The following is a 23212-nucleotide window of genomic DNA, read 5'->3' as shown; positions in this document are numbered from 1 at the left end:
TAAGCAAAAATCTAACACTCACTCCTTTGTGGATTTTAGACACAGAGTAAAGGAATACCAGCCTACAATACACACTGCCAGAGAAGCTAGTAAACAAGGAGAACCCTAAGAGAGACATACATGGTCCCTGGAGAAGGGGAAAGGGACAAGATCTCCTGAGCAAATTGGGAGCAAAGGAGGAGGTGGAAGCAGCTAGGAGAAGAGGAGGGGTGTGGAGGACATGAGGGAGCAGAAAGGTTGAGTCAGGGGAAGAATAGAAGAAAACAAGAATGGAGATACCGTAATAGAGGGAGACATCTTAGGTTTACAGAGAAATCAGGCACTAGGGAAAGGTCTGGAGATCTACAAAGATGACACCAACTAACAATCCAAGCAACAGAGGAGAAGCTACCTTAAATGCCCTCCCCTGATAACGAGATTGATCACTGTCTTATATGCCATCCTATAGCTTTCATCCAGTAGCTGGTAGAAGTAGAAGCAGACACCCACAACTAATCATTGAACTGAACTGGAATCCAGTTGCAGAGAAGAACAAGTGATGGGCAAACTGGTCCAGACCAGACTGGTGAAACCCACAGAAACAGCTGACCTGAATATTGGGGAGCTCTTGGTCCCCAGACTGATAGCTGGGATATTAGCAAGGGACTGATCCAGACCCCAGGAATGTGGGTTTCAGTGAGGGGACCTTGGAAATCTACAGGACCTCCTGTAGTAGTTCAGTACTTATCCCTATCATAGGTGTGGACTTTGTGAGCCCATCCCACATAGAGGGATACTCCGTGAGCCAAGACACATGGTGGTGGGCCTAGGCCCTATCCCAAAGGATTTGATAGACTCTGATGACCCCTATGGGTCACCCTCCCTGGGGAGCAGAAAGGATATGTGATAGGTAGGGTTTTAGTTGGTGGGGTGACAGGGGAGGAGGGGAGGGAGTGGGAACTGGAATTGACATGTAAAACAATCTTGTTTCTAATTCAAAGAAAAAGAAGAAATTTAAAAAAGAAATATAAAAAAAGAAAATAAAAAAAGAAAATAAAAAAAGATGTCCTCATTGTGAGTCCTGAACCCAAGACTGAGGCAGAGATGGAACAGCCTTATCTTGAATACTCACCTTCTGCTTGAACTAGGAACTTCAGTGTGTCCACCAAAGACTTGTCCTCCTTTTGGAGTTCATAGGTTGCACTGGCAGAATACTGCTCCACCTCTCCCGTGGGCTTCAGCTCCAGCTCATACCTAAAGATGTCATGGCATGTTTAGTACATACTGCTAGTTCTTTTAAAGATGATGATAATACCCCCTGACAATCCAGCCTCACATACCACAAAAATACATGTATGTTTTTAATAGCATCTCTTTCTCTTAGCTAGTGATAGTTTTTATGGTTCCACTTAATCTCCTCCAAAAGCTCCAGGCACGGAAAGATCCCAGGATATCCAGGACTTTGGGATGAGTTAAATATTGACTTGTGCATTTCATACTGAGAACTAGCAGTGGGAATGGAGCAATGAAGATGAGCCCCAAAGCATGGTGAGGGTATTGAGCACACTAGTCAGCTTCACAAAGCTTACATCAGTGGGTCTAGAGACTCAGAAAAGGAATTGATAGATTGGAATATGCTGTGATCACCTCCTCCAATGCATGCAGAGCATCAAGGGAGGACCCAACATTTTGACTAGAGGACTACCATTTTAAGCTCCACATGATGATGTGAGCTCTTAAGGTTGATAACATGGACCTGTAATCCTTGGCATTTTGCTTTTTGTGCCCCCCCAGGTAGAAGGTAAGCATATGCTTAGCTAGCACTGAGTATCTCTCACCTTGTGTCCCCTGTCAGTGGGTAGTAGGAAGCCGACTCTGTGGAGCTGGCATTGGAGTAAGCGCCTGTGGTGCAGTAGTTCATTCCAGTGAAGAAAGGTTTGCAAGTTGACCAGGACTGCCTATTCTCAATCAGAGGGGGAATCACTTCCGTTTTGGTGGTAGAGACCAAATGCAATGTGTTACTAGGTAAGAATGAAAACATGGAGTTACCTTTGCAGCATGAACTGAAATGCCTATTGCTGAATCTCACCATGCACATGCCCTGCCCCCTCTCCTCTATCCCTGTCTTCTTTTCACACTGACCTCACATTATTTGGTTAACTGAGAAACAAATATGAGTATAAGGAACATCAGTAACATGATTGTAAGGACCCTTAGGTTTCAGATGTTACACTGGTTTCTCTGCACTACCTTCTATCCCTCCCCTGCAGGCTTAGGATTCCTATTTTACAGTGGAAAGAGAAGCTTGGAGAGAAGCTTATCATCAGGGTTGGATGCAGGTTGGATGTAAGAACTCTGACTTTTCTGCATGCAAGGTTTCCTACATTCTGATTTCTTTCTACTAGCATTAAAATGCTCAAGTTTTGGTACCTGTCCACCCAATACCCTGACCCCCATCTGTATATCTTTTTTATTTCTTTCTTAGCCTGATTTTTGTCTCCTTTGTAATCAAGAGGGTTTTCTCTCCAAACACTTTACACTGACTCACCAGCCTTATGCTCCTGAAAATGCTTTCTTTGGTATTTCTAGTCCCTGCCTTGCTCCTCAATCCAATGATGATGATGATGATGATGATGATGATGATGATGATGATGATGATAATGATGATGAAGATGGTAATGATGTGTGTGTATTTATTTATCTCCCTTGGCTCCTCAGAAGTATTTTGTAGAGATGCTCACTCATTTCCACATTAAGATATCAGAATCTAACCTCTGAGAACTTTGTAACAATTTAGAGATATACTTCAAAAATGACAAAATAGAACCAAGTCTACAATGCTCTAGTTTCTTCTTTGGAATATGTGCTTTTTTCAAGATTCCCTCTCCTACTTTTGGTGGTGCCTTAAGCCAATCTTTGTTGATGTGTCAGTAACTCTGATGCCAGCAGCACTCTGTCTCTGGTGTGTTTACTTTGCTCTCCCTTTATCACTGTTTCCTAATTATCCCCCCTCTCCATCCATATGTTTATGTTATCTGTGCTCCAACCCTAGTTTCTCCTGTCTTTCCCTACCCTGACTATTGTTTAGTCTTGCTTCTACATGTTGATCCCTTTACTGGGCTCAGACTCCTAGGTCCATTTGATGCCTAGCTAGTTTAAATTAGTTGTTTCATAGGACACCAAAAGCAGCAATTCAACGTCTCACTCCACCTGCAGCTTTCTCTCTGTTTCCTATTTCAGTGAAGGCTGTGCCACTTCCTTTTCACCCTTCTTTTTACTTCATAACCAGTCAATCTTCAAACACCCATTTTTCTACTCCCTTACACTCTGTAGAGCTTCTCAACTCTTCTTTACCCCTAAATGTTCCTCCAATGCAAGCTATGGTCTCCCCTCACTCCTAGCTGAGCTCCAGTCACATTTCCCTTCTGTTTTTTTGCTCCCCAGAGTTGGAGTTCTTCCTCTATTTATACTCCTTTTCTCAATTCCTTTGGCTTCAGAAGGGTCTACATTCTTTAAGGGGCTTAGGAGACTAGCTGTGTGAAGATGGACTACCCCTTTCTACCATATCACGATTATGCTTCCTGGCACTTTACTAATTCAGCTCATCTTAATGTTTTCACTCATTTTCTTTATCCTCCAGATAAAGTGCACAGACACACTCTCCTTTCTCCTTTGCTTGATTGACTCTGACATAGGCCTTCTAGCCGATCAGAAATGAGTTCTTTAGAAAGCATTCTGCTCCCAAATTCTGTATGATCTATGGTTTTACAGTATCTGACTCCTCTGCCCTAGCCTGTGTTTCATTACTGCCATTTATTTAATTGTGTGCCTTCCCCATACGGTTAAAATGTAGACCAGGGTCCTTGTGTATCTCCTTCAATAAGCTTGAGACAAACTAGGCAATTAAATGCTATTTCTGAGCAACCAAACAACTGTGTCGAGGATACCATTGAAACTGGAACTCGTAATTTGAGACTGGATCCCATAATGGTATGAGTAGGAGTGTGGTGCCTGCTTCATCCACAGTTGTTAGCTACCACAAACTAGTGTGACCTTTGGTGTTTTTCTGGGGGAAGAAAGTTTATTTCCCAAGTAGGACTAACCCAACACTACTGTTTCTCCACTCTTAAAGTGAACGAGAAATTAAACAGAGCCCCACAGCCAAGTAACTCCTGATGAACCAGCAGATGTTAAGTGTTGACATAGAGAGGCATAGGAAACTTTAGTAAAATATGCAAAGTAGAAGCAAAGCCAACCCTCTCCCATTTCACTGGAACTTGATTTATGCCAGTTAGTTATCTAGCCTGGCTAAATCCTTAGATATATACTCCATTCTCTCTTTCAAAGAGGCCAGGTAAACCATGATGATAGAATTACCTGCCACTGAATAGCTTGACCGGCTTCTTTGGAGCAGGAATGATGACCTTAAGCTGTCCAGCCTTCAGGGCCACCCGTGCCTCCAGACCTGACTCATGGAAGAAGTTGGTGTTCATCTGGACACCGCTCTTAGCAAAGTCTGGGATGATGATGCCCATATTTGTCACAAACTCCACGGACACAGAAGGCTTTGCCACTAGTTCTGCCTGAATCTGGAAGCCAAAAGATGACCTATTCAATTTCACTCAGCACCTCAGAACCCTAGTAGGGAGCTCAAATTCTCTTTTTGAACCCTGGCAGATGCCTCTGCTAATTCATGCCACAGGAACCATAATTGATTTGAAGAAGAAGAAAAGCTGAAGCATTCATTTTCCCCAGAGCCAGTGTGAATTTCCCAGGATTAGGAAGAGCCTGGACTAATTTTAAACACTACTGGATATGAAGATAACCAGAGTCTTCATTCACTGAGATAACAGCTGGGTTCTCTTTTCATTACTGCATCTCAAGTGAAGATGGCGAGAGATAATACATGCTGATGAAATCCTAAAATTCCTCATGAAAATTAGCAAGAAGATTGCAATTGTAATGTGCTTTGCCTGAAGTTAGCATGTCTTAAGCAAGTGTGCAAAAATCCCACCCAGAAGGAAAAGAACAGTCATTGATTCGATTGTAATCAATGCAGAGTCTTACGTTGGCTAATTCCATTCTCACTCCAGCCTTGGTCCCGGGGGTGATGACTCCAGATGAGGACACTTGGAGCTGTACCCCCAATCCAGTAGGGAGCTCAAAGGCATTGTCCATGAAGATGTAGTGAAGAAAGAAGTCATTATTTGACCCATCTCTGATGGCTTGTGCAATCTGCAAATCCAACAAGGTACAACAATTTAAAGTAAGCTGGATGTGGGTGAGCTGTGTTAAATGTGATCTCCTAAATGCCACACAGGATGCCTCTCTATTCAGGGAGGGGAGCTAGTAAATTTTGATTAGCTAGATGGTCTGATGAATGTAGGTTCATGGTTACTGGCATCAATGCATTGGGGTATAAGCAGTTTCTCTGGCTTGAATGTCACGTCATTTTAAACTGCTGATTTAGAGGTCCCTAGCTGAACCTCATAGCTTTATGAACTTTAGGTATGATGTATGACATTATTCCGCTCTTATAAAAATCGCAAATGAGACTTTACCAGAAGTGTACTATATTATGGTAAAGTCAACATTTTAAAAGTAAGTGGCTACTGAAGCAATGTCCGCATTAATACATATTGATTCTTGCATTATTTTATACAGTGTTTTCATAAAAACCCCGAGACTTCTGTCCCTTTTCTTTCTTCTGTTCACAGTGCAAGAAATGGAACCTGGGCTTTGCAATGCTGGGTGACCAATGTGTTAATGAGTTACACCCCCAGCTCTCAAGGCCTCTGTTTTTAAAGCCCACACAATTATCTTATCATTTGGAACATATTTATTTGTTTTCTCCTTTTATGATAAACTGATATAAATATAACACAAATGGGAAGAGTGGGTAACAGTTTGCTAAAAACTTTTATAATTGTTGTATCATTTCTGAATTTGAAAGAGCTGTCAACAGAGGCCGAGGAATGTATACTTAGAATTGTTTTCTAGAAAATCGAACTAATGTACTTGAAAGATATAACCGTCATGAATGGCTTTATTTCCAAATGCATGCTATCATTTTTAGGCTACTTAAAATAATCTTTTAAATAGTTTGGATGCATGTGGTGTGCGTGTGTGTGTGTGTGTGTGTGTGTGTGTGTGTGTGTGTGTGTGTGAGAGAGAGAGAGAGAGAGAGAGAGAGAGAGAGACAGAGAGACAGAGAGAGAGAGAGAGACAGAGAGACAGAGAGACAGAGAGACAGAGACAGACAGAGACAGAGACAGAGACAGAGAGAGAGAGAGAATGTGTGTACTTATATATGTAGAAGCACTTAGCTGTGCATACATGTGCAGAGGCAGAAGTTAACACCGGATGTCTCCCTTTATCATTCTCTGTTCTTTGACAGGGTGTTTCACTGAAGTATTCCTGTGTTGTCTAGGCTAGCTGGCCAATGAGTTCCCAGGATCTGCTTGTCTTTGACCTCAGCACTTGGGTTGTTGCAGGCATGGCTGTGCCTGGCTTTTATATGAATATCAGAGATCCAATCTCAGGTCCTCATGCTTGCCCAGCAACCATCCTACACACTGAGAGTCTTCCCTTTTAAGACTGTGTGTGCATGTATATGCATGTTTACATGTGTGCACTTGTACGTGGGTGTCCATGTGCATGTATGTATGTATGTATGTATGTATGTATGTATGTATGTATGTATGTATGAATGTATGTACCACATCAACCTCAGATGTCCTTTCTCAGGATGCTGTTCACCTTGCTTTTGAGACAAGGTTTCTCAGTTTCAACCAGAGCTTGCTGATTTGGCTAGACTAGTCTGCCAGCAAATCCCAGGGATCTGTCCATCTCTGCCTCCCCAGTGCTGGAATTATCAGGTGTGCCACCACACCCAGCTTTCTTATGTGGTTTCTGGGGTCTAAGCCTAGATCAGTCTTCAGATCGGGTCAGACTTTACTGATTGAGCCTCCCTTCTTTAGCCTTCTAGAATCCTCTTTACTGAAATTCAAGGCAAACTTGTATTTTGAAGGATGTATAAAACACTTTCTCAGGCTTGTGATGCTGGGAGACCCAAAAAGGACGGGCTAGTCAGTGATTGATCATACAGGGCCTGGGTCACTCACCATTTGGGGGATTCCCCGCAAAGTCTGTGCACCGTTCAGCAACAGCCTTCCCAGGACTTGGAGGTCTTGGAGCTTGACAAAGCCAAGTTCTTCTCCTAAGATGCGGAGATAGGCTCTGGCTTCAGGGATTTCTTTCGATTTCAACTCTCTGATCAACTTGTCCACCATGGGCATGATTCCATTCACCATGTCCTAGGATTTTTAGTAGCAAAATATCTAGTGAGATAGCAGCTCTGCCCAACACTTAGAGATTTTCCAGGCCAGTCTATCTGTGCAGCTGTGGTGTCCTCATACTTAAGCTCTCTCTGCACATGTGGTAAGGATGTAGGGAGACACTATAACCATTCTCCACCTTTTAGTGAAGGAGAATTCTTCTAAAAAGAGTCGAAAAACCAGAAGTTGTTGTCAGGGATAGGAGTGTTCTCATAGCAGTACTTAAATTGAAGGAAATTAGGAGAACTCCTGTTCTCTAGGATCCCCAGGGTTCCTCCTCCCTTGCTTAGCCTTCTCTCCCTCTACTGGGAATAAGTGCCAGGGATTTCTTGAGAAAAGGTGGCTATTATTATATAAATCAGATGGAGGTTTGAAAACCACACGACTACAGATCCATTATTAGAGAAAAAGCTCCACAGACTCACATAAGACATTGTGAAGAAAAGGCCCAGAATGGAGCAGCTTCAGTTGGAGCTCAGAAATCAGAAGTTGGGCATGAGACCACCTGTTAACATCTGAAAGCAAGCTATGGCCCTACTTCCAAATCTTGAATGTGTACCCATGTCCCCTAGAGTCTCTGATCTAGAAAGTCTTGGGTGAGCCCAAGAATCATCATTTCTAGCCAATTCTTTTATGGAGCCAATCACAAGATTACTCTCTGAGTACAAACAAATAGAGGAATAAGAAACTCCCTCATATATAATCTAGCTTCTATTCCTTAAAGTAGGGACTCACTGCCATCTTCAAAGTGGAATTTGTTCTCATTAGCCATTGTACTGACGTAAGTGACAGCCAAGGGAAAATTGTTCATAATGACAAAAGTATTGACTTGAAATTTACACTTGTGTCTGTTTATTGAACAATCAGTAGTAATTTCAGGACTGTGTACTTTATTTCATTTAGCTGCTAAGTGATGGTATGAGAGATGGATTGTTATTAGTACCTTGTTGATCCAGGGATAGATTAGTCACATGTAGTATCAAGCAGCTACCCCAAGGGTTCATATCTTGGAGACAGCTAGGTGTGAATCCAAACTCATGTCTGAGGCGGCACACTCTTTTTTTTTTTTTTTTGGTTTTTCGAGACAGGGTTTCTCCTGTGGCTTTGGAGGCTGTCCTGGAACTAGCTCTTGTAGACCAGGCTGGCCTTGAACTCACAGAGATCTGCCTGCCTCTGCCTCCCGAGTGCTGGGATTAAAGGCGTGCGCCACCAACGCCTAGCAGAGGCAGCACACTCTTAATCATTTCACTGAAGTACCTCTAGTCAATCTAGTTCCCACTAAATTTCCAGGAGGTCCTTACCCATAGAGGACACTGTATTTTAGTCCCACAACAGTGTCTAATATATAGCCTTAGAGATCATTTCTGTAGGTAGAACGTTCATGTCTTAGGCATAGAGATGAATGTGTGGCAGTGAGCCCCAAAGTTTCCCTTTAAAAAAAAAAAAAGGACACCAAAAAAAGCACATACCTGTTCATGCTTTTCATTGTTGGCATAGCCAAAGTGGTCCACTAAGACCTTGGAGACACGATCAGGAACTTGTCCATTGACCCAATACAAAGCCTTGTTGACACTGTCTGGGAAGAACCCTTGCTGACCAAAAAGAGCTTCCAGTGTTGGCTCAAAGCCCTTTCCTTCTAATCCAATCTAAGGAAGAAAACCAGGCAAAACATGCCATTAGGCTTTTGGTTGTATGGCAAGCAGACCGTGTCTTCCCCCCCCCCCAACTTATGCTCATGCAATTAAATGAGCAGCAGATGAACATGACAAAAACACTTCCAAGGAACTGTTTATTTAAATCTCCTTAGACTCCTGAACGGTAGCACTCCTCTGGTCTTTCCTAGAAGACACAGCTAAGAATAAGAGAGGATAAATGATTAAAGTAAGGATTCAGAGCTGGGAGTTGATCCAGGGTTTGGTGGGAGAGAATCATGTATTTAGCTCAATGGAGAGCTCATACATTTTCTAGGGTTTGGGGTCCAGGAACTTCTCTGAGACATCTTTGATTCTATTTAATCTAAGGAGTCATGCTTTGGATGACCCCTAGTGGAGGCAGATGGTGTTGTAACAAATGGGTAAACAACATTGAAATCCTTCAGTCTCACACATACCTCAAAGAGATCAACTGAAGCAAGTCCAAAGACCGTGAGGGTTGTTTTCAGCATGCTTTCTTTGGGAAGATAACTGTTTGGATCAAATATAAGATTCCCTTCCATTTTGGCTGAAACTGGGTCAAATGATGGGAGAGAAACAGATTTGGAAATTTGATAGTTCCGGGAAAATTTCTTGAAGTCCATGATCGTTGGAAGTTGAGAGTACTCTGGGGCATCTTTGATCAATTTTTTCAGACTAAATGAAAAGAAAGAATATACTTTCAGTCAAAATTCTATGTTCCTTTTTTGTTGTGTCTTCATATCCTACAGGGTTACAAATTTCTAATCATAACTAGGGTAGGTATATTTATATGTCCCAAGACTTTGGCTTAGGGTCTGTGCACATTCGCTTTAAGTATCTCTGAGCACAGGCAGTGCCACAGTCAGGGATGGGTTCTCAGTGGCCGATTGTGGAAAATTACTTTCACTTACTCTTGGACATACAGTTCTTCTGAGTTCAAGATGTTGGCGATGTGAGATGCCATGAAGTTCTTCACCTGTTCACTCTGCTCCCATTGGAGAAGTTGGATAATTTTGCTAATATCTGACGAGGCAGGGCTCTTCATCAGCAAGAGATAGGCAGCCAGCCTCTTCTCCACAGGATCAACACCATTCATTAATGTATCAAAAAGGATCTCTTTGACCTGCAGCCAGAAGGGGGAATTGAGATTGTTATTTTTTGGTCGAGACACAGAGCAAGCCTAGCTGATACTGGTGTGTCTGGTGTCTATAAGAAAGTCTAATTTCTGTTTGAAATGGCTGCAAATACTGATACTTAATCTTCTTTTCAGCATCCCCCGGGGGCAACCAGATCAAGGCATAGCACCCAAAAGAAGTGTATAGCATATGTGCTGAGCTTAATTTCACTAAAGCACCCTAGTCTTGACCAACTCATGACTTGCTTGTAGACTTACTACTTAGTGAAGATAAAATTGTATTAATGTAGATTATTTTGATGTAAAAAGAAGGATAGAAAATGATAGTGAGTTTGGATAAGGTGTTTTCTAGTACTCTGGAGTTTTTGTCACCTAAGGTAGGATCTAATTACTGTCCAGTTTGATGAGATTGGGTAGTACCAATGCTTTCCCATGATGAGATGATGGTCAATTTGGTAGTAGGGTAGCATGTAAAAAAAGTCTGTGTTCTGCCTGTCGATGAGCTACAAAGTGGTGTGTCTTTCATGTTCACACAGTACTAGGATGTCAATGGGCTTATTGAAACTGACAATTAGATGGTAGTATGGGGGAAGCCCAGGTGGTGAAACAGATAATTGTTTGCCTTCATACTATCTAAACATCATTGGTAAGCATCACCTTTTACTTTTAGAACCCCATGGTGTACTTTACCTCGTCTCCCAATTTCATCTTCCTCAGGGCCTGGATAGAAGCTTTCTGAATCTGTAGCGATGGTTTTTTACTTCTCACACAGTTCAGGACTGAGGACTTAAGTGCTGGCATGACCTGTTCCATGGTTCTGCCCATATTTCCAATGACCTTCATTAAAAAATAAAACAAGAACTCATCACAGTGCAGAAGTAAGGGGTGTGCAGGATGACCAATTTTGAAATGATGTACATGATGCAAAAGACTGAATGAATACCCTCAGGATCAAGTAGGTGTGATCTTCATCCCCTGTGCACTCATTGTCAATCTGTTTCAACAGGTAATCAGCGATATCTTGCAGATCAGGGCTCCTTGAATGGTCTGCATCGTAATAGCTACCAAGTGAAAGAACAGAGATTGCAAATTAGCAAACATAGTTAAGCTTCTCTTAAAATCCAAGCTTGTGTGTAAATGGAGTTCTTTATTGGTGTAGATAATAAAAGGCTGGAGTCAGATATAGAGGGAAATGCTGAGAGATCAGAGAAGGAGCAAGCCACAGAACACCTTACCTCCTTAGCATCTCAGCAGACAAAAGAGCAATTTCCTGTTTCTCCCTGCTTATATCCTCTCTCTGCCCAGCCATCTCACTTCCTGTCTGTCTGTACAGACCTCCAGACCTCTATGGTTAGCTAGTGTCGAGCTCCATTCTCTGATTCCCAGACAAGCTTTATTAGTTCAAGCAAGATATCACCACATTAATGTTTTCTGGTTCTTATTTCAAGGTGTCACTCTCAAAACTGAGCAATAGAAAAACAGAAGAAAAAGCATTGGAATTTGAAGGTGACAGAAACAGAGATTTGGTGTTGCCTTTGCTCCCAGGAGGAGTGATGTGGGTTGGAGCAAGGCAGGGTAAAGACTCACTTGTTAACCACGTGGCTCAGTGCATACAGGGTGGCTCGGCTTGGCTGCTCCTTGGCGGTGTTAAAGATCTCCCGTAGCCTCTGTGTTGAAGGATTGGGGATCAGAGCCATCAGGTAGGTAACAATGTCAACCAGGAGTGGGTGAGCCTTCTCGGTTTTCAGCCACTGGAGGATGTGAGTGTAGCACTGGGGCTGTCCACACTGAATCAAGGCTTGTAAAGTGATGGGGCTGAGGATGTACACACACACACAGAGTTACACAGAGGACCTTCATGTCAAATCCAATAACCTCAGCACCTGGCATGCCTTCTGCCAGGAGAGTACTTATATTCTTTATTCACTACCCAGAGCTAAGCCACTTTCACACTACAGCTCAGAGATCAGGAACCATGATGATTTCCTCCATGGTGTCTTCCCTAGGGATATTGCCACTGCAGCGACACCATGGAGGGAAACTGAGGGACCCCCAGACCTGAAGCCACTAAGGACGGTTATCTCTGTCCTTTTGTTGGGACATAGATCATGCCTAGTCAGCACAAGCATGGAACACTCCTTGCCTCAGTTCCTCCTGTGATCCTCTCAGCACTCAGAGAATGTACTATCTGTACAGCAAGTGGAGAGACTGTACTATTTTACTTGCCCGAGTTCTCTTTCTACTAGGCTGAAAGCTTCAAGGGAGGTCCAGAACATTTCTCAGCAGCTTTTCTAGTGCTCACAATAGAATTAGGAATTAGAAGATACCCATAAAATATGAGAGCCACTCAGTACCCTTCTATGTTTGCACACAGATACATGTTTTCCTTCAATGGTCTCTCTCTCTCTCTCTCTCTCTCTCTCTCTTTCTCTCTCTCTCTCTCTCTCTCTCTCTCTCTCTCTCTCTCTGTGTGTGTGTGTGTGTGTGTGTGTGTGTGTGTGTATGTTGCCTATGGAACTCTAAGCACCTTGGATGATAGTTCTCCATGTAGTAGATATTAGCTGATTAACCGGGTAAGTAAGTTGACAATTAAGTAGTTCCCAAGATTCTTAAGCTAAAGGTTCTGCAACTTCTTCAGGTCATTTGAGAATTTGATTTGTAACCATCAAAGACATACCTAGACACTCCAATCAGCTGTGGCAAGAGAGATGTGATTGCTTCATCACTGAGACCTCTCAGCTCAGTAACCAGTTTATTGAAGAGATTTGCTCTCTGAGCATTCTGCTCCGAGACAGATAGACTTTTCAGTTCTTGAAGGGTATTCAAAACAGCATCAACTTGCTTTGGGGGTGATGTGGACTTGGTGCTCTCAAAGGACAGACCCACCCGCTTGGTACCTAGAAGAAGAGATGTGTCAAGGGAATTTAATTTCTGTTCACAGCTCAACGTCTTTGTTGAGTCTAGACTGGAAATGGTGTTGGTATCAGTGGAGGGGGAAAGAGATAATGATTGCTCTCTCAACTCTTATTAGACATCACTCTCTGGGCTGGATGTTTCCACTCACTCATCACAGCCTTCCTGAAGGGAAATATTCTACAGCTTAAAGAGAATAGAAGAGAGAAAAGGTGAGCAACTTCATTTGATAATTATTCAACAGCTTTTCTTTTTATTTATGTGTTTTTATAGATGGGTGCCCAAGTGTAGGTACCCACAAAGGGCAAAGAAGGTGTCAGATCCCTTGGAGCTGGTGTTTCAGGAAGTTGTGAGCCACCCAGTGGAGGTGCTAGGAACTGAAGTCAGGTCCTCTGGAAGAGCAGATAGTGCTCTTAACTGCCTAGCCAGCCACCTCTCCAGCCCCATTCCTTTGAGAATCCTTACCCAAGAACTCTTTAGATCAGTGAGATTCAAAACTGGAGTTGAATTCAAGCTTTTGTGAATCTGGTATCAGATCATTCTGTGCTTCGCAGAATGGCAAGGAGGCACTTCTGCTGCCATGGCAGCACCGAGGCCAAACTCAGTGGTCCTCACCCATTACTTCTTCCACTTGGACCTTTTTTGCAGTGTATGGAGAGGGGAGACTCTCCTGCAGTCCCATCAGCTCATGGAAATGAGCTACAGTGTTGACTTGGATTAGGCATTCATGCTATGAAACAACCTCATAAAGCAACCTCACTGTATGTTCTTTCTCTCTATGGGATGGACATATAAGCATATGCCTCTGAACTCACAGGCTCTACCACCAAGAAAACAATAAAATAATGCACAAATCCAAGCATTGACTCATCAGCATACAAAGCATTGTTGGCCTGGGGTTAGACTAGAATTTTCTGAAGTTCTTTTAGCCTGAAGATCAATTTCTTAGATTACTGCCTGGCTCGACCCTGAAGTTTCTTTCCTGCTGGTTCCACATCATCTGGCATGGCTCTGAGTCTTCTGGTGTATGAAGTTGTCAGTACTACTAGAGTTATCACATTCATCTTAGATTTCCGATTAATTTCTTACTCATACCAGACAGTTGTTCATTTTGTCTCCTTCCCTTGTCCCACAACCCCTTGACGCCCTGAAATGCTTTCTTGATTGCTACAGTCCACTGGCCAGAACACCAGAGTCTACATAACTCATTGGTCTGCAGACATGGAACAGGGACACACTAAGAGCTGAGCCATGAATGGTACCCCATGGGCAGATTTTTTGGTACCCAGGAGACATAAAGCCTTACCTTCGCTGAAGAAGCGACTGTTGGTCTTAGGTGTGTCTTCAAGACGCAGTGTCTGTGTAACATGTGTCATGATCCCATATGTATTCCTGGTAACACAGGGAGTACATTGCATTATGCATTACAAGTTATCAAAAAATGCTATTCTTTTCAAATTGAAAGGTCTTCATCTATTCTTGTGCTTCAATTCTACCTGCCTTTCAAAGGATGGTAGTGCTCCCCTCTTCCCTTATTGTACTCTACACTAGTCTAGAATTCCCAGAGAGTTTGGACTACCACTGAGCCCTGAAACTCCTTTGTAGCTTTCACAGAACAGTCTCAAGGATATAGCAATTACCTAGTAAATGTTAGTCAAATATCAGTTTTTAACATGGATTTGGATACATAAGCCTCCATCCTAAATCCCTATTGAAGCTCTTTCTAATGAGGTTATCATGCAATGCACAATTCACAACTTTTTTGTATCTACAAGCCCTTAAGGTCTGAGTCTGAGATACCTGTTATTGGTCTCAAATTGTTTCAATACTCAACACTTTCTGGAAAATTCCATGTTGACTTAAAATCAGGTCAGAGATGGACTCTGCCTTGTACCTTCCATAGCTTCCTCTTACCCCAGCCTACTCTGGAACTGGGCACCCAGGAGGTGTTCAGCTATACCATCCCATTAAATGATGACCTCTGGAAGCAGCAGGTGACCTACTTGTAGGAGAAAGGCAGGAAAAGGTGCTGCTCACTGCAGATGGCTTCAGATATGTGCTTCCTCTTGGGGTCCAGGGTGTACTGGCAAGATTGGCTGCTGCTGACCAGAGTTGACAAGGGGCGGACCTGTGAACAGGATCAGAGGAAAGCAATTTGGTCAGTCACTGGGATTGCAAGCCAAGTATTCTGCCATTTGGGGTTGTCTTTAAGGAAGTAGAGGATGGAAGTCTGCAGCATGAGTGAATTCAGGGGAAGGAAGAGGACTCAACAGTTGACATGAACTAAGGGGACACAAGACAGCACACCCAAGAATGAAGACTCTTCTTGTTCCTTACCAGTGGAGTGTCCATCATATATAACATGTGTACCTTGCATCCTACAAAACCTCCCATGTATGTGCACACCTCACATCTTTCATTTATACAAGCTTTGAAGTTTTCAGGTTTGTTCCACGTCTTCCTTGACTCTGTCCAGGGCAATAGGTGAATGGTAGATGCTTGAACTTTCCTGGTCAGGCCTAGGGATGCTTCTCTGAACAATTCAGTTTATTACTTTTATCAACTACAGTAGTGTCCTTTACTGGAAGGTATGTAAACTCTATTGTCACATTAGACTGGAAGTACCTTGAAGGGATGCTGTCCATGGTCACTTGGCTCCTTCCCTCCCTCTGCCCTCCTTTCCTCTCCCTTCTCTTTCCTCCTCTCTCCCTTCCTTCCTGTGTTTTCCTCTCTCCCTCAGTGCTACCTAGAGCGAGGATGATCACAGAGCCGATTCTAAGAAAGATGCCAAGCCAGTGCATTGACCTTGTATAAATCTGGTCCTCATGGTCATCAGACCATCCCTTTCTAGCTTCAAGGACAATGTCCAGGAAAATTGTTGGGGATGGCAGGAATTGTTCAGTAGTTCATGTTGACTGAGTCAACCTGTGACTCAGATTCCAGAATGTGTTACAGGGACTGGGCAAACTCAGGTAACATGTGCTATAGGACCTTGCACTGATAGGGTGTCTTAAGCAGGGCTTAAGAGGGCTTAGCTCTAGTTGTGTTCTACTCCTTCATCTAACAGCTGGTGGAAGTAGAAGCAGACACCTACAGTTAAACCTTGAACTGAACTGGAATCCAGTTGCAGAGAAGGAGGACTGATGAGCAAAGGGGTCCACACCAGGCTGGTGAAACCCACAGAAACAGCTGACCTGAACAAAGGAGAGGTCTTGGTCCCCAGACTGATAGCTGGGAAACCAGTATGGGACTAATCCAGACCCCCTGAATGTGGGTGGATGGTAGATGCTTGAACTTTCCTGGTCAGTCTTAGGGATGCTTCTCTGAATAATTCAGTTTATTATTTTATCAACTACAGCAGTGTCCTTTACTGGCAGGTGTGTAAACTCTATTGTTACATTAGTCTGGGCGTACCTGGAAGGGATGCCGTGAGGAGACCTTGGAAATCTATGGGACCTCTTGTAGTAGATCAGTACTTATCCCCAGCATAGGAATGGACTTTGGGAGCCCATTCCACATGGAGGGATACTTCCTGAGCCTAGACACAAGGGGGTTGGCCTAGACCCTATCCCAAAGAATAAGATAGACTTTGAAGACCCCCCCATGGAAGGCCTCACCCTCCCTTGGGAGCAGAAAGGTTATGGAATAGGTAGGGTGTTAGTTGCAGGGGTAGGGGAGGAGGTGAAGGAAAGGGACCTTGGATTGACATGTAAAATAATTTTCTTTCTAATTAAAATAAAAAAATAACACACACACACACACACACACACACACACACACACACACACACACAGAACAGGAAGCTGAGACGCAATCATGTCACTTCCTGGCTGAGGGAGATGAGAGAACATAGGCCTTGGAAGTTCTGGACAGGCTCTTCTCTGAGATCTTCACTAGCTAGAACATTCCAGAATTTTCCAGAGAAGGTTGTTGTGTATGATGATGTGGTGTGAGACTCACCAGGCCTCTGATGAGGGCAAGAGGGCTGACACTTGTGCTGATGGGCTGGAACCCATCACACTGCTGTAGGTTTCTCTCTGTGGACATTTCTGTTGCCACGGTGCCCTTTCTTGAGTTCACGGTAACCTGAGTTGAGCAGTTTCCATACACAGTATCCTGTGGGAGCCCAAGATACGGTCAGGTATACTCAGTATACTCAGGTGGTTGAGAGGGGCTGGGAAAGATACCTTGGAGGGATATGGATTGTGGGAGAGAGAGGAGTTTTCTTTGCTCCCAGGATGAGGGTAGCATTTCTGTGTATGGCCAGCTGGTGCTGGGGGTAGCAGACCCTGGAGAGGCTCCCAGGGTCTCCTAGGCAGGATGATTCTCTATTGTCCAAGCACAGTGGAGCTGAGAGCTCAGAACACAATGAGGGTTGTGCCCGAAGTACATTGAATCCTCTCCGAGGTTGATTTGAATTATAATATATTCCAATCTTTATGGTATCTAAAATACACAAGGCTTTCCTGTGTTATAATATGAGCACAGGAAAAAGAAACCTTAACCAGAGCATGTGGATTTGTTAATAGTCTCTGGGAAAAGCTTTAAAATTAGACACAGCATCATCAACCTGCTCAAGATGATCTATCAATTAGCTCTGGGGACTTGGGGGACCTGTGATCCCTGGTATTCATACCAACTCAGGGTTCCCTGGGTAACCACTCTACAGCACATCAAGGGATAATGTATTTTATCTAAGGTGAGGATGGACTCTGACATGTGAAGAGGACTTTGGAAGGCCATTGTCACCAGCTTTTGAAATTCTCACCAGGAACAACACTTGCTTGTCCTCTGCTGTCTCTGGAGGAACCAGGAGGGCAGAAACAATGCCTCTCTTGATGTTCAAGATGTGTGTAGGCTCATCTTTGTCTGGGTAAAGGACAGCTTGTTTCCCTTCAGGAATGGCCAGCTTGAGTTCAAACCTATCCATGGAAAAGGAGGTACATGCTCACAGAAAAGCCTGCCTTCTACTGTGAGTCCACAGAGGGAACCAGGAGTGTGGGCAACTCCTCAGTTGGTCTTTGGACACATTTTCTTTATACATATGTCATCTTCCCCATACATTTTCCCCAAAGTCTACAAACGTGTGTCGGTTTCCTATTTCTTTTTTCCCTTGCCCCCCCCCTCTCTCTCTCTTTATGGCTTGACTCATCCCTCCCTTCTCTGCTCCCCTGTCTTCTTCCATTCTTTCCCATTCTATCCTTCAATGCCATCACCCTGTAAATACGATTCTATACAGAGTAGTGAGGATGCAAACCCAGGCATTTTGTCATGTTTTTACACAAGTGGCATTACAACATTATGTGTACTTTATTCATCTTGGTTTTCTCATTTAATTATATTCTGGGGACACCTGAATCATTTGGTGTTTACTAAAAGCCACACAGCATTTCATTCTTTGGTTATTCATGGCTTCTTAAACATTGCCCCATTTAAGGGCATTGACTTTCTCTTTTCCTAGATTTCTTTTTGGTCACACAAATGATAACGAAATAAACATCCATATGCCTCTGTTTTCACATATGACTGTTTTATTTAGATGGAGCCAGAATCCCAGAGATGAGAACTGCTATGCCAAAATACAAATACTATCAATTAGACTAGGTATTGTCCATTGGTATCATTTCTAGCACTAGTGTATGAGAATATACTTTTCTTCCTGTAGCAATGGGTAACATCTCAAGTTGTAGCTCAGTGGGTGTGGGCTGAGACATCCTCTTGTAATACATCATTTGCATTTATTGATCTCCCGAAAATTTGAGCCTTCTTCTCCTAAAGTTGTCAGGCATTCATTTTTCATTCATTCTCAGGCCAAGATGGAAGTCTAGATTAACTCTAGTCTTAGGGACTGCCTTTGTGTTGGGGACTGTTTGAGCTGCCAGGGGCCTGGCTGTCCATGCTCTAGTTAAGTCCCCAGGAGAAGAATACCAGGTCCACCTCCCACAGCTCCAAACCTCTCAGAACGTTCTAGACACAGCCCCCAAAGCCTGGCAAGTCCTTGTGGTCAAAGGGGGGAGTCTCTAGTGTTAATAGATGAGAAAGGGCCAAGGAATAATTGCTATTTCCTCTTGCTGCCAGAGTTCTTTCCTCACACCCGAGTCTCTAATAAAATGAGATTTGATGGAAGGCAAGGCCATTTTTGTCTGTCTCTCAGAGAAAGGACTAGGGTCTAACATTTAGCAAATCAAAAAAAAAAAAAAAAAAAAAAAAAGGAAGAGTTTTCCCTGCTACCAAGTTCACATCACTACAATTGCCTGTATTCCACACATGTCAGGCTTCCTAAACTAAATGGGTGCAAGGCAAGGGTGATGTTGAGATTGGTGCAATATTGTCACTGTTGTGTTGGGAGAGACGCCAGCTATAGATGGCAGCACTGGTCTCCAGTGCACAGTGGCTGCCTAGCAGTCATAGGTAAGAGACTACTTAGGTCCTGCCTGTCCTTTGTCCTCTGTTGACCAGATGCCACACCCTGATAAACACTGGGGTCCACACAACATTTGTGATCTCTGAGCAGCAAGTACTGCCTGATCCACTGTGAAGACCCCCAGGCATCATCCCTGTTCAGTTCTCTAAACAAGATCTTACTTGTTTAAACAAACCATCTCAGCTTTACAGTCTCAAAAGTGCTTCAACCATGAGATCTGTTAGCAGAACAATTTAAATGATAATCAAGGGAACTTAAGTAGAGGAGGGTCAACAATACTTCCCTCTTTTTGATAGATGTGAAAACCTCCACAGTAACATGGCCTATGGTAGGCATTGAATACTAATGCTAGCACTCAGAGGCACGCTTAACGTGAGTTCACACACTCCTATCTCCACAGACCTACGCATATATGTATGTACCATGCTCAACTCACATAGCCTGCACAACGCTCAGGTACTTAAAGACACAAACCCATGCCTTACCTGGACATGGCAGCTGCAAACTCGTCAGAGTTCTTGGTTTTCTTCATCAAGGCCTTGCCCTCAGGGTTGAAGCCATACACCTCTTTAAGGGTACACTGGCTGGTCCTCATGATGAAACTGCAGAGTTGGGGGACTTCTAGCTCCACCTGAGAATGGAAAGTAGTAACACACTGAGGTTTTCCATCCAGAATGGGAGACAGCCATGCAACCCAGTCTCCAATCAGGAAACTGAGGGAAAGTTGTTGAGAACATGGCCATGGAGTCCCCAGTATCACATGTTCTAAACACATCTCATGCATCCCCATGCCTAGGCCTATCTTTCGTCCTCCTGAGTTAAGAAGTCTATGTTTGCCCCTATGCATGGGAAGGCGAAGGCCCTTGTATTGGTTTTAAGTGAACCCACTTTACTCATAAAGAATTTGGGATGATTTTGTAGAAGAAATGCATAGTGGAATAAGAGTGAAGAAAACAAAATGAAGCCAGCTAATACATAAACAAAAAATAGCAAGTGGGAAAAACAAATCTTTTCCCGACATCATTTCCCCAAACTCCACCGATAAGTGTCTGCTGAAAGCTTCAAACCTGGGCAGAACCAAAACTGGTCCATGGTTGCTTTCTGAATGTTCTATTCAAAGAACATTCCAGCATGGTGGTGAAGCACTCTCTCTCTCTCTTTCTCTTTCTCTCTCTCTCTCTCTCTCTCTCTCTCTCTCTCTCTCTCTCTCTCTCTCTCTCTCTCTTTCTCTCCTCTCTCTCTCTTCTGTCTCTTGTCTAAAGTGGTACCATGAGCCACAGTTGGATGTTGGCTATACTGAAATATGGCTAATGAGAATAAGAATTGAATTTTAAATTTTATTTCCTTTAATGGCCACCTGTGGCTAATGCCCACTGTGTTTGTATAAGACCAGTACTGTGGCCCAAGACGGAAAAGGGCAACTCAGCAAAATGGGCTTCTCCTCCCCAACAGACCCCAGGAGCACCCCTTGGATATACTTTACTGGCACAGACAGCAATATAGCAAGTCTCTCAACATTTCATTTTAACAAACCAAGTGTTTTTAAATGTTTCTCCATGTTGTGCTTGACATCGCAAATGCTGTTGGCTCCGCAATCTTGTACAATGACCACCTTTTATATCCTCAATGGGCCTCTCCCATGGTCATATCTGTAGGCCAATCCTGTTGGCCTCCTAGACCATGACCTCCAATAACACTTTGGAAGCTAATGGGAGAATAATTTGTCTAGAAAATTTTCCTGTGGCAGCCTTCTCATTCAGGTGACTTATTGTAGTTTGAGGTTCCAGCCAGGGCTGGGAACTGCTAGTACGTTCTACAAAGGGCCCCTGGTGGGACAAGGCTAGGTTCCAGCTGCAGGTCCCTCCAACCCTTGTCCTCCATACCTTACAGTTGATCTTGGTGGCACTTCTGGAGTCAGCAGTGCCCCGGACGCCGCTGGAACTCTCGGCCTCATAGTTGTATACGTACTTCCGGAGGTGCTTGAATCGGGTTGCATCTTCTAAAGTGAGGAGAAAAATATGTCAGCCCCGAAGCTGAAGCGACTTTCTTAAGGCAGCTACTGCTGGCCAGAGAGGGTCAGTGGCATAGGGTAAAAGTGGTGACCGAACTCAAGTACTTGTGGTTGACTTTTCATTATGCTTAATTTGTCTTTATAGATTTAACATCAGCACTGTTTTGTTTTCTGAGTCTGATGATTAAATTATTTGTGATTCCTTAGATCATCTAAAGTACATGGAAGGGAGGGCGCCAAGCATCAATTAATGGAGCTACAAAAATCTGTAGGAAGACCCTTTGAAAAATTGACTTATCAAAGGGATAGGGCTCAGCATTTCTCAGCGTGAAGACGCTATCATGAAATGACTATGAAGTTCCTGAGACAAAATTAATTGTTAGGGCCGTCTATCTGACTTTCAGACACCCTCCAAGAAGAAACTTCTGCAAGTTTCTTTCCATTGTGCTTGGCAGGAATTTTGTGGTTGATATGACAAAAATAACTTGGCTAGGAACTCGGATGTAATACTGCCAAATAACCACCAGATGGCGGTGCTGCCCCATCAGAGGGGAGGCCAACCCTGGCGCTTTCCCGAGAACACTGGGTATTGCAGCACGATTGATCCTCTGACCTGGAGGGTCAGGTAAATAGGAAGGGGTGGAGGGTCTGGAGTTCCGCACAAAGGTTAAAGTCGCCATTTCCTCACATAATCGGAATCAATGATTAGTCAGTGATAAACAGCACAGTAATGTCTCCTTACAGGGCCCACAGTCTCTTCCCTACCCCACCTCGGGACCGAGCCTTGGAATAGGACAGAAGGGCCGGGATCCTTTGGAAGAGGAGACTGGGTTCACAGAGACTCAAAACCTTCGCTTCCGGGGCTCAGAGCAGTGCCCCCTAATCTGAGGCCCTTAGGAATAGTTGCAGAGGAGGGCAGGGTGGAATGCGCCCAGTGTGCGCTGTGGAGAAATGCCTTACTTGGACAGTTCAAACTGAAGTTTTCCAGGACTTCATCTTCTGTAAGAGAAAAAGGAAACCTTGAGCTCTCCCTTATTTTCCAGTGGGTTCCAGGGGTTGACAGGAGGGACCCTCGGAGGCCTTCATTATTCTAGGGCTATCCAGAGACTTTTAACTTTCCCATCCACTGTCCTCGCCTGGAGCCCGGTGGAGCCCCCTGCTAGCTCTGGTTCTCACCACCCCTTCCCTAGAACCTCAGCGGCTGCCCTCCCTCTAACCTGGCCCAAGCTATCTAGCGGTCACCCTGCCACCAGTTTCCACTCCTGGATGCAACTGATGGTTTAAAGCCACAACTCAGGGCTCTGGTCCCCACCCTGGCTTTCACCGAGCCTTCTTCCCTCACTTACGAGCCCAGACGCTGGTGTCCAAGAAGAGTAGCAGGAACAGCAGCAGCAGCAGCGGAAGCCGCAGTGCAGGGCTCTGTGGGCCCATGGCCGATGGATGGGTTCGGTGGCTCCCTGGCTTTGGCCTGGCCACGGCCTAGCCCCGCTGCTGGTTCTGCAGGCTCTTCCGAGGCGACACCCAGTCAGGTCCTTGATCCACTGCAGGCACTGATGAATGCTCGGTCACCTGCAAAGTGCTCCATTTATAGGAGGCTCTGGCTTAGGGAGAATTGCCAAAGGTCCAAAGGGCATGGCCTGGGCTTGTTTGCTTTTCCACACAAGCTTATATCTGGGTGGCTAAGACTGAGTCTGATGGGGTCTCACTGCTGGTTCAGCCACTACCACCTGAGATTTTCTC

General features: G+C 44.1%; 1 protein-coding gene across 1 annotated transcript in view; it reads right to left on the bottom strand.

The window, feature by feature from the left end:
* Positions 1–22903, bottom strand: part of Apob (apolipoprotein B) — a 41430-nt gene extending 18527 nt beyond the window's left edge. Inside the window, exons 1-20 of the mRNA XM_027424602.2 lie at positions 22819–22903; positions 22433–22471; positions 21345–21460; positions 19947–20092; positions 17806–17959; positions 16998–17153; positions 15041–15165; positions 14344–14429; positions 12802–13021; positions 11712–11939; positions 11068–11185; positions 10815–10961; positions 9901–10112; positions 9427–9664; positions 8786–8962; positions 7104–7295; positions 5047–5214; positions 4357–4568; positions 1818–2000; positions 1112–1233 (exon numbers count right to left, since the gene is read on the bottom strand). Of these exons, the coding sequence (XP_027280403.1) occupies positions 1112–1233; positions 1818–2000; positions 4357–4568; positions 5047–5214; positions 7104–7295; positions 8786–8962; positions 9427–9664; positions 9901–10112; positions 10815–10961; positions 11068–11185; positions 11712–11939; positions 12802–13021; positions 14344–14429; positions 15041–15165; positions 16998–17153; positions 17806–17959; positions 19947–20092; positions 21345–21460; positions 22433–22471; positions 22819–22903 (3124 nt within the window). The remainder of the gene's footprint in view (positions 1–1111; positions 1234–1817; positions 2001–4356; positions 4569–5046; positions 5215–7103; positions 7296–8785; positions 8963–9426; positions 9665–9900; positions 10113–10814; positions 10962–11067; positions 11186–11711; positions 11940–12801; positions 13022–14343; positions 14430–15040; positions 15166–16997; positions 17154–17805; positions 17960–19946; positions 20093–21344; positions 21461–22432; positions 22472–22818) is intronic.
* Between the last annotated feature and the right edge of the window lie 309 nt (positions 22904–23212).

This window comes from Cricetulus griseus, chromosome 7, assembly GCF_003668045.3.
Source record: "Cricetulus griseus strain 17A/GY chromosome 7, alternate assembly CriGri-PICRH-1.0, whole genome shotgun sequence".
In the NCBI taxonomy this organism is placed as follows: domain Eukaryota; kingdom Metazoa; phylum Chordata; class Mammalia; order Rodentia; family Cricetidae; genus Cricetulus; species Cricetulus griseus.
This window is presented reverse-complemented; position numbering and strand designations above follow the sequence as displayed.